The 12,024-nt window shown below is 25.0% G+C and overlaps 1 protein-coding gene across 3 annotated transcripts in view; it reads right to left on the bottom strand.

Annotated features, from left to right (window-relative positions):
* LOC134837984 (allatostatin-A receptor-like) overlaps window positions 1–12,024 on the bottom strand; it is an 85,205-nt gene that overhangs the window by 29,914 nt on the left and 43,267 nt on the right. For all 3 annotated transcript variants that reach the window (XM_063853400.1, XM_063853399.1, XM_063853398.1), the window contains exon 3: window positions 2,584–3,470. In XM_063853400.1, the coding sequence (XP_063709470.1) occupies window positions 2,584–2,842 (259 nt within the window). In that variant the 5' untranslated portion in view covers window positions 2,843–3,470. The remainder of the gene's footprint in view (window positions 1–2,583; window positions 3,471–12,024) is intronic.

Below are 12,024 nucleotides of genomic sequence, written 5' to 3'. Positions count from 1 at the left end.
ATTTTAACATATTTTTTTTAACGAAAAATTTATTATTTTTGTCAAATATATTTTAGGAAATAATTTGAAAAATTTCCATAATATTTTTCATCTTATTTTATTGATTCACATTCAACTACAAAAATCGATAAAATCAATCAAACTCGTAAAATCAACTTTTTCCCGCCACACTTCATTTTTCCCAAACCATTATTCCCAAAAATTAATGAGTTTTTCCGGTTTCGCTCGCGAATTGGTCTTGCGAGTGTAATTCAAATAAATAGAAATCATAAACAGCTTGCACGAAAAACTTTTTCTCTCTGATGACAAAGATAAATGATTTTTATCGACAGATCTTGAAATGCGAGCGATAGCAAATCAATAAAATCACATTTACAGCGCAAAACTGTCATTATCACGTAACTTTAATTAAGAATAATTAAATGTGTTTCGTGATATTTTTTCTTTTTTTTTCTTCGTTGGAGACGAATTTTGGGCACGTTTCCTTAAAACTCGTTTCTTCAGAGAAAAAAAAACAAAAGAAAAAATTCCCGCAATAAAAAGTCCCATTATTCTTGCTTTTTGTTTATGACCCGAAGGGGGATTTAGGTGTCATTTTATTACAAATTTATTACGGGAATCGCCATTAAATGAGTCAAAATGTGACAGAAATTGATGAGTGTCGTTCGTTTGTGTTCCAAAAAAAAAAAAAAAAGAAAAAATTCAATTTTAAGCTGATTACGAAATCATCATTCTGTCTCATTGACACATTTTGACACAAAAGAAACGATTATTTTTTTTTCGGGCAGGTTTGTTAACAAAAATATAGGCGAACAATGTCTTGTTGGTGTCAAAACAATGGAAGATATATCACTTCGCCCTATAATGCGTTTGCCCATATAATGTCATTATGTTAATGGCAACGAACCCCGCACTTTATTACGATCCATCCCTAAAATGTAACCTAATTTTTATTTTTTTATTGTTTACTGTTCGGTTTTTGCGTTATTTTTAGGTGTTTCTTATACAAAAAAGGCACAAATATTTTTTTTTCCTTTTTTTATGGATCTTATTTTGAGAGCTCGTTTTCAATAAACTAAGCTTTACGATTTTCAACAAAAAAAAAATTCACGTAGTAGACTAAATTCAATGAAATTTAAAAAAAAAAATAAAATTTAGATTCCACGAAAATTCTTTAGAAAAAAATTAATATTTAATAACGAGGGATGACAACTTTTTCGTCTTTCATATTTTTTCATTTTTTTTTTTTTTGAATAAAAGAAATAAAATCTGCGACGAAAAAATGACAAGATGTTGGATTTTTAAAGTTTGCCTTTAGAAAAATTTTTCTATCATTTTATGATGAATTCGTCGCTTTTTTGCTTTTCTAATAAAAAATGTGAAAAAAATAAAATTCTTTTATATATTATTCATTTTATTTTATTTAAACATTTCTATGAAGAGAAGAAAAAGATATGAAGAAATATTTAATATGGTTGTTGTGAATTTTTAATGAAAAAAAATACGTTTTTGAACTCATAAAAGTTTCAGGTCAACCGCGACACGCGCGCAGAATTCAAATTTCATCATTTTAATGTCTAGTTCATAAATAAGAAATTGGAGTAAAAAGTTTCACGTGCTCTTTAGGAGAAGGAGGAACATCGTCTTGCATTAATTACTTTCCAAGAAAGGAAAAGTTGTTAATTGTTAAGGTTAATAGACTAAAGTGTATTTTTTTTAGTTTATTTAAAAAAACCACGTGACCTGATGATTTTTTAAACTTCTTTAAACCACGTGGTTTTTTTAATTAAATAAATTTCTTTAAACCACGTGACTTTTTTAATTAATATTTTTTTGAACCATGTGGTTTATTTAATTAAATAAATTTTTTTAAACCACGTGATTTATTTTAAATTAATATTTTTTTAAACCACGTGGTTTATTTAATTCAATAAATTTATTGAAACCACGTGGTTTATTTAATTTTTTTGAAATTAATATTTTTTTATTAAACCACGTGGTTTATTTAATTAAAGAAAAATCTTCAAACCACGTGACTTTTTTAAATAAGTAAATTTCTTTAAACCACGTGGTTTATTTAATTCAATAAATTTCTTTAAACCACGTGATTTTTTCTTAATTAATATTTTTTTAAACCACGTGGTTTATTTTATTCAATAAATTTTTTTAAACCACGTGATTTTTTTTTAAATTAATATTTTTTTGAACCACGTGGTTTATTTAATTAAATAAATTTCTTTAAACCACGTGATTTTTTTTAATTAATATTTTTTTGAACCACGTGGTTTATTTAATTAAATAAATTTCTTTAAACCACGTGATTTATTTTAAATTAATATTTTTTGGAACCACGTGGTTTGTTTAATTCAATAATTTTTTTTTAACCACGTGATCTTTCAACTTAAACAGACAGACAAGAAACCTCTTAAAATTTTTTTTTTCAAAATTTTAAACCCACAAAAAAAACTTTTCAAAGAGCAAAAAATTGTTAATGGGCAAAATTTGGAGCCATTATCACAAGAGATTACGCGTTATGAATAATTAAAAACAAGAAAAAAAAACATAAAAGCAAACGACACTCACCTAACACGACTAAGGCATTTCCAAGTAGTCCCGACAGCCCAATGATACCAAAGAACGTCGGCACGACAATTTTCACCACTTGTTGCAGTTGCAACGACTCCTCGTCGAATTCTTCGTAGTCCAGTGACGACGCATTAACGCAATCCGTTGGCAAGTAGGCGACTCTCGATGCATCGCCGATGCATTGTTTCAACGTCATTGTTTGAGGCGTCGAACTCAAACTCGTTACATTACCAAAAGTATCATTGAACATTTCCATTTTAATACTTTTTCGATACTTTTTAATTAATCATTAATAATTTTATTTTTTTGTGGAAAATCACATTTTTTTGTTTTCATTTATTTATTATTGGTAATTTTTCATCGCACGTGTTTTTTTTTTATTTAACTTTTTATTATTTTTTTCAGGAAGCGCAAAAAATTGTATTTATTTTATTTTTTGTTGTTTCCTTCAACAATGAGATGTAATGATATTCACGAAAAAAAAATATTTTTTTTTTAAATTCACATGAAAAAAAATATGCATTTATTTTCCGCTTCAATTAATTTTTTTATAGATTTTTCTTGTCATTCTGACAAGCCAATATGGGTCTGACTGTTTTTCATTAACATTTATTTTATTTTTTCACGGAAAATAATAAATATATAGGAAAAATATCAACAACGAAAAAATTGTACAGTAGTTGATTATTTTATTATTATTTATTTTTTGTTATTGACAGATATTTTAATTTGGCATGAATTGAATGAACTTTTGACGGGTGATTTCCTCTGAATTTGTCCGTTCGTTATTTGTTTGATGTAAAATTGATTTAATATAACTTTTTTTGTGACATTCAATTTATTTTTTTTATGTTATGGATTTTCCGGATTTTTAAAGTTGAAATCTGAAAAGAGATAATAAAATAATTGATTTAATATTTATTTATTATTTATATTTTTTTATTTATTTTTAAACAAAAAAAAAAAAAAAAAAAAAAAATAATTAGTCTAATTGTCTTTTTCAATAAGTCTGAATAGCTTTTTTCCATAGGCGGATAAAAAATATTGCTTTAATGAAAATAAACAGAATAATAAGAGAAAATGGTCGTAAATGAAGGCGTTAATGAAGAAAAAAGTCTTATTAGTTGGAAACGAGCAAAATGTTTAAGTAATTATAACGATTAAATAAAAAGAAGAAAGTATGAAAAACGAGATAAAAATTAATTTATTTTTAGATGAAGAAATAAAAAGTGCTATAAATAACGATAATAGTTTGTTTATTTAAAATTAAAATGTTTTCAGCAGTGAATTGTTTATCATTATAGGAGATCGCAATTTCAAGAATTTCTAAGCTCGAGTTTTTTTTTAATAAAAAATTAAATTGATTAAAAATTAAAAAATAACTTAACTTAATTTTTTTCAAACTTGAAAGAAAAATATTAAAATAATTAAATTTTGATTAATTTTTTTTTTAATTAATTTTGAAATTTTGAAAAAAATTTAAATTTAAATAAAAATATTTTTTTTTTAAATAAATAAAATAAATATAAAATTAAAAAAATCCTTTAAAAAAGTTAAAATTAAATAAAAAAAATATTTTTGTAATTCATTTAAATATTTTATTTATTTTTAACAACATTTAATTAAATTTTAAAAAAATAATAAATTATTATTAAATAATAAGATATATTTATTTTTGTAAAATTAACAAAAAAAAAATTTTTTTTTAAATTAATTTTAATTTATTATTTTTTTTTAAATTTAATTAAATTAAAAAAATGTTTATTTAAAAAAATAATTAAATTTATTTTTTAATGCAATTTTTTACATAAATAAATAAAATTCGGCTATAAATTTCCATAAATTAAGATCTCCATAAAACAATATTTTTTTTGCTGTAATTAACGTTCAGTTACACTTGATTTTTCTGATAAATATTTATTTCACAAGAAACAATGGAAAATTAATTGTTGTTAGATTAGCAAAGAAACGATCGTAAAGTAGGCGTAGGTGTAAAAATAATTAAAATTATTACAATTTCTAAGACATAAATTTTGCTTTGTATTTGCTTCTCTTATAATTATTTTAAAATATTGCCATAATTAATGATTTTTTATTTATTTAAAAAAAAAGTAGAAATACACGAATAAATAAAAATTAATTGTTGTTTAATAAAATAATAAAAAATTTCTTGACCCAGTTACATCTTTTTATTACTTTTTTTGCTATTTAGAGCAAAATATTATAAAATGGAGACGCCTATTCATTTTTTTTTTATTTTTTTTCTTTTCAAATTGAAATTAATGAAAAATTTCTTTTATTAAACCAAAATGAGTCTCTTAACAATAAATAAAGAATTCAATCTGAATCTCGTCTCTTCTGCTTTGAATATTTTATTTTTTTGCAACGTCATTTTTAAGAAGATTTTCTCGGAAGCTAATACACTTAGTAACTCACCCTCGCGAAAGAAAAAAATATCTTGAGGAAATTTTTTCGAATTACCGACAAACATCATCTGCCACTTGAGTCACATCTCAGGCAAAAAAAAGAACAAAACAAAAAATTATGAAACACGGGAACTTTTCCCCCGCAACATAAGAGACGAGGAAAAAAAGGAAAAACAAAACAAAACACAGCAAGACGAACAACAAACTGATTTGTAATTCAAATACTGTTAACGCAGTTTATTTTATTGCACAGCTTGAAACACGCGCTACACAAAAATGGTTTATGGTTCGGTTGTTTCTTTTTCATCATTTTATTGTTTTTTTTTTTGGAACGACTCGAACACAAAAAAAAACGTGAAAAAATAAAATAAAAGTTGAACAATTGTTTTTTTTTTTATTTAAAGTGTTGAACCGTTAAATGTTTCGCTTTTTACCGGTAAACTACAAAAATGTAAGAAAAACGAACAAAAGATGAAAAATAACTTTCTTTATCTTATTTCTGTGTCATAAAAATTATTAGTACAAAAAAAAAACATTTATTTACTGAAGAGATGATAAAATAAAGCCATAAAAGACAAAAATGGCTTTAACAAAAAAAAAATGTCATTCTCACAAGACAAAAAAAAACTAAATAAATATTAATCTTTAGCGACTCTTTTTAAAAGTTTTCCATCAATTTGAAAGTTGAGACGTTTTTTTTTGTCGTATTTGCGTTCTGCGGAGATAAATGTTTGGATAATAAATTTAAATAAAAGAAAGAAAAATTTGGGCTCCTTTAAAATATATAAATAAATTTATTGGCATCAAGACAAGATAAGTCAACAAAATTATTTTAAATTATGTCATGTCAACAGGGAATAAATATATGACATCATGGCAAAAGTTTTCATCGTTTAAAATTGTTTTTCGGGCTGTATTTTTGTTGTCGAGAAAAGTTTTTCCTTGTGCCGGTGCTTGCTTAGGTACATGATGGCATGCCGGAAAAAGAAGGTCGAACAGATAGATTTTTAGTATTATTAGCAAAATATTGATAAAACTTTTGCAAAGTAGAGGAAATTTTTTGGAGAAACAATTTTATTGATGGATCTATTTAATTTTATGCGGGATTGAGTTTGAATTTGAAATGAAAAAAATTCATAAGCAATTATATTAAAAATATTTTTACTTGGATTTAGTAGAAAAAAATAAATTTTTGGCAGCCCTGTATTTTTAAAACTGATATTTTATATGCAGGGTTGCCAATGAATGTGATTTTTTTTCAAATTTATTTTTTAAAGTCAAAAATTTACATCAATAGATCAATATTTTTAAATTTTTAATATTTTTTGGCAACCCTGGAATAGATTTTATTAATGAAGAATTTAAATTTTTGGCAACCCTGATGATAAAATTAGAATTGAAAATTAAAATTTTTAATTTAACATCCAATAGTTTTTTAAATTTTTAATATTTTTTGGCAACCCTGGAATAGATTTTATTAATGAAGAATTTAAATTTTTGGCAACCCTGATGATAAAATTAGAATTGAAAATTAAAATTTTTAATTTAACATCCATCCATAGTTATACAAATTTAAATCTATTTAGAAAAAACTATAGTTCAGGGTTGTCAAATAGTTGCAAATAAATCTGAATATTGATTCAAAATTAATTAAAATAATTTGCTCTTAAATTATTATAAAGAGCTTTACATTTTTGGTTCAAATAATTTTAAAAAAAATTTAAAAATAAATTTTAATTGATAAAATTTTTAAAAAATTGGCAACTCTGGAATCTAAATCCCGGGCGAAAAGGATAAATCGCACAACTAACATTTTTAACAAAAATAATTTTTTACGGTTTTTGAGCTGTAAAATTTTTTTTAATTATTTCTTCATTTTTAAAAAATAAATTTTAAATTTTTGTAAGAAAATTTTTCTTTCTAAAATTTTTAAAAAAAGGATAAATTGGCACAAAATTTCTGGAATAAAAAATATTTTTCAACTCTTCCAATTTCAATATTTTTCCAAATTTTTTGGTTCAAGTTGACTTTTTATGCAATAACAGAGCATAAACAACACAAAAACATGAACAAAAAACGATTTGGAGAAATTTTTATATTTGACTTATTACCAATTTGTATGCATTTGTGCGATTTATCCTTTTTGTCTATTCTTTCTATTGAAATAAAACTGGTATTTTTTAAAAATTTTTGAAAATCTCTCAATGTTTAAGCATATTTTCTCATTCTTAACTCAATTTTGTCAAAAATGTCAGTTGTGCGATTTATCCTTTTCGCCCGGGAAATATTTTATTATTTTATTTTAAATTATTAAATTTTAAATTATTTTATTTTAAATATTTTTTAAACATTTCAATATTTTCAGGGTTGCCAAATAGTTGCAAAAAAAACTGAATATTGATTCACAATTAAAGAAAATAATTTGTTCTTAAATTATTATAAAGAGCTTAAAAACTTTAGTTCAAATAATTAAAATAAAATTTTAATAAATTTTAAAAATAAATTTTAATTAATAAAATTTTTTAAAAAATTGGCAACTCTGGAATCTAAATATTTTATAATTTTCAATAAGAATCTTAATTTTTATAATTTTCGATGTTCAAATTTTTAACAAATTTTTTTAAAATTACATTTTACCCCAAAGGTTGCCATTTTTGATCCTTTATAATATTTAATGAAAATTTAATAATTCAGGGTTGCCAAATATAAATTAAAAAATTATAAATAATTTCAAAAAGTTCAAACTCCTCACCTCAAATGATCAATATTAAATCAATTTCATACCAAATTCATCAGATTCAAAAAAAACTCTCGGAACTTATTAAAACCAATCCATCAACCATTGGTCGCTATCAATCAAATTACTTGCCAAGTCGAATTTCATGTCGGAAATAACTTTTCAATGTAATAATTTTTCAATCATGAATTTCCGTCACTTATTCTTCCTCGACACGAGCAAAACTCTAAAACATTTGTCATTTTTATCGGTCGTTGAGTAAAATAAATTGCAATATATGCTGACATTATACTGACGACTTACTTTTTTTATGATCATCAGCATATTTTTTTTTCATTATTTATTAGTTTTCCCACTTTACTTTTATTATTTATTATCTGCGATGGGATTTGAATGATAATGCAGTAGTAAGTAGTGCAATAATAATAAATATTTAGTTCCGAGTGTTAGTCTGTAACTAATGTTCATTTAATTGTTATCTGACCATTTTCATTAATTTTGTGATAAAATTTAAATTTTTTTAAAAAAATCATGATGTTCAAAAGTGGAAATGTCACGTTTTTATAGTTTTTTTCACAAGTAGACTATTTATGGGCATATTGCGAGAAACGTGACGAAAAAATAATATTATTCAAACAAAAGCAATAAAATAAAATATGTTTGTCGTGTCTTCTTCGCATCCAATCTACCGAATTGACGGCAGATAAAAAAAAAATGCATTGAAGCACTCTTCTCCGATATGGATGACGATAGCTGGATAAATATTGCAATAAAATAAAAATCAAGCACATTGTCATAAATAAATAAATGGGAGTTGGTTCGAAAAATTCCGTCGCTGGAATACCGAGCAACCGGAGTAAATCATTATCTCACTGTCGTCATAAATTGTCTCATGTCCCAGCATTTTATTGTCTATTTTTTGTTCGCTTGTCGTGCTGTTGTTGTCTGATAAATTGATTTATTTAGGTCATCGAATTTTTTTCTCTCTCTCATATTTTCGGATATATGTTACGTGTCATGTAGCGAAGAGTGTAAGATTATCCCGAAAATGACACGTTAGCATGTTAATTGTGCGTTAAAGTTTAAATCAATCAGTGGTCGTGCCATGTCGAATAATGCAGCAAATCCACTTGCCAAATAGATTTAATAATAACATGAAACTGCAATCTCATCAATGACATAATAAACATGATATTTTGTGGAGGATTGACATGCTATCTCCATTGAGTGAAGAGAGTAATCTGATCGAAGCAAGTTAGTTTCAGAATACTTTTGTGGATTTGCTTCATTAAAAATACATTAGGCGTTCATCAATTTATTGCATGGGCAGCTGAGAGAGAGACACAAAGTATAAATTTTAATTTGATGCATCGTGATGAAATTTACGACTTTATATGGGATTTTCGGATAAAACATGTGAAATGGTAAAAGCTCATTTAATTTCGAAATGTTCGAGAAGAGCGAGATGAATAAATGATGAGATGCAGTAAATTTTAATGAAATGCAGTTTTGGCGTGATTGATACCTTCATTATAATAATGGCTTTACTTTTTAGAACGTTTTAATTTAAATTTTTGAATAATTCTTAATATTGGCAACCCTGATATATTTGAATTCAAGTAGATTTTTTATTTTTCATCGTATTTTGTTAGTTTTAACTACTATTTTTTTTAAATAGCTTAAAGAATACAAAAAATAAAAATTTTAAAAAATTTTTTTGGCAGCCCTGTATCTCAAAATTGGGTTTTAAAATACAATTATTAAATTAAATTGAATTAAATTTAAATTTTCTAATAATTTTTTAGCTTGGAGAAAAGATATTGGCAACCCTGACATTTATAAAAAGTAAAAATTCTTGATTTTTTAAAAGGATTTTTATAAAGATTAAAATATATAAGTTTCAAACATTATTTCTTCAGAAATGACTTAAAAATTAAATTTTTGAAAATATTTGGCAACCCTGTATTAATAAAATTATTTATAATTATAATTTTTATTATGAACTTTGTAAAAAAAATAAAATATTTAAAGAAAAAAAAAATAAAATGTAAATAATTTAAAATATTTGGCTGAAAATTAATTTAGACTTACAGGGCTGCCCAAAAATTTTTTTAATTATTTTAAGATAATTTTTTGAAGAAATAGCCAATAATACTCAACAATTGGAGTTTTTTTTAAATTAATCTTTAAAAAAATCAAAATTCTAATTTAAATATAAAAGTCAGGGTTGCCAAAATTTTGATTTTTTTTAATTAAATAATTTTCTTAAGATTTTTTTTTCCATTAAATTTTCATTTAAAATATTAAATTATAACTGTCGATACAGACCAACTTCTATAGCTTTGAATTTTTTTTATTCATTGAAGAGTACAAAAATGTAAAAAAATGGCAACTCTTTGAAACCATATTAAGCCTTATTTATTTCAAATTTTGATCTTAATTTGATTTAATATCTTAATAAAAAAAAGAAAAAAAAACATCTGGAAATTTCCCATTGATTTCAATATTTTTAAAATTTAAAAAATCGTTTCTTTTGCTTCACTGACCATTAAAAAAATTTTTGTTTTATCCCGCTGAGCATGAAAAACTTTAATATCATTGTTTAAAAATCACAACTTATAAGTTCTTCTCTCATTTTTATAAGCTATGGGTATTAAAAATAAAACTTTACTGCAGAAATAAAAATGTTTCGGAATTGATAAGAAGAAACAAAAGCAAAGTTTCTCTCAATAAACTTCATAACAATAAATCATACTTGAGATTTTTTCCACTCCATTAGTAAATTGACACAAATTTTTCTCCTTTTCATTTCTCTTCTTAACATTTTTTTTTGTTGTTGTTGCTGTTAACGAAGTACTATTAGTTAGTTCAGTTGTTATCGAAAAAATAAAATGCATTTTTCCGAATGAATTGAGCATTTATCGTGCCTTGCGGCTCAACTTATCGGGCATGCTTCGTAGAAATATTTCATAAGACAAACTTTTTAATTGTTTCTGGATGGACGTATAATAATCACCGTTCTGCCGATAAATATTTCTTCGGTCTGTTGTTCACACGTCCCGAATGGCACAATTTAACGATGACGTTGTTGTTAAACTGAGTGCAAATTTCGAGTAGCCATTTGTCAAATTTTAATTAGATTTGTGCTGCCATGTACTTGAGGGCAGCTTTAAAACTTCTCCTCGTAAAAGATTACGACTTTAACGAGGCGCACGTAGTTCGAGCGGCAATGAAAGACGACGCACACGAATGAATGGAAAGTGCATAAATGTGAATCCTTATCTCTTCGGGAAAAAAATATAAGTAAGTAGGTATGGAGAATATAAAGAGATTTTATGGCATACTTGAGACTTCTTATTCTATTCATTCGAAACAGAGGCGCGTGTGTTTCAATGCAACTGGCTCTATGATTTAAAAGGAGATGGATTTTAGCACCTCGAGGGATTCATTAAAAACTTTAGATGAAGGTAAAGTTATGTTTTATGATTAGCCTGCAGGTCCAGAATGAATTAGTTCATTTAAAGATGAATTAAAGACTTAGAGAGATAAGTTACTCAAGTTTTTCTTATAAGGTTCTTAACTTTTTTTGAGGTCTTAAATTTTTCTCTTAAAGTCTTCAAATTCTCTCTTGAAGTTTAAAATTTCTCTCTTGAGGTCTTAAATTTCTCTCTTAAAGTCTTCAAGCGCTCTCTTGAACTTTTAAAGTTCTCACTTGAGGTCTTTAATTTTTCTCTTGAGGTCTTGAATTTCTCTCTTGAAGTTTCAAATTTCTCTCTTGAGGTCTTAAATTTCTCTCTTGAAGTCTTCAAGTTCTCTCCTGAACTTTTAAAGTTCTCTCTTGAGATCTTAACTTTCTCTCTTAAACCTTTAAAATTCTCACTTGAGGTCTTAAATTTTTCACTTAAACTTTTAAAGCTCTCACTTGAGGTTTTAATTTTCTCTCTTGAAGTCTTTTATTTCTCTCTTGAAGTTTTAAATTTCTCTTTGAGGTCTAAAATTTTTCTCTTGCACTTTGAAAGTTCTCACTTGAGGTCTTTAATTTCTCTCTTGAAGTTTTAAATTTCTCTCTTGAGGTCTTAAAATTTTCTCTTGATGTCTTAAATTACTCTCTTAAATTATTAAAATGAACACTTTCGTATCACAGAGCTATTTTTTTCCATTGTTTGGTACCTTCGTTCACGTCACTTACTTTTTTTTCAAAACCATCAGTAGATAAAGGACAAAAATTCAATCTGCAAAAATGCCACGGATATAAAAAAAAGCACAGTAGCATTA

Source organism: Culicoides brevitarsis, chromosome 1, assembly GCF_036172545.1.
Source record: "Culicoides brevitarsis isolate CSIRO-B50_1 chromosome 1, AGI_CSIRO_Cbre_v1, whole genome shotgun sequence".
Lineage (NCBI taxonomy): Eukaryota > Metazoa > Arthropoda > Insecta > Diptera > Ceratopogonidae > Culicoides > Culicoides brevitarsis.
This window is presented reverse-complemented; position numbering and strand designations above follow the sequence as displayed.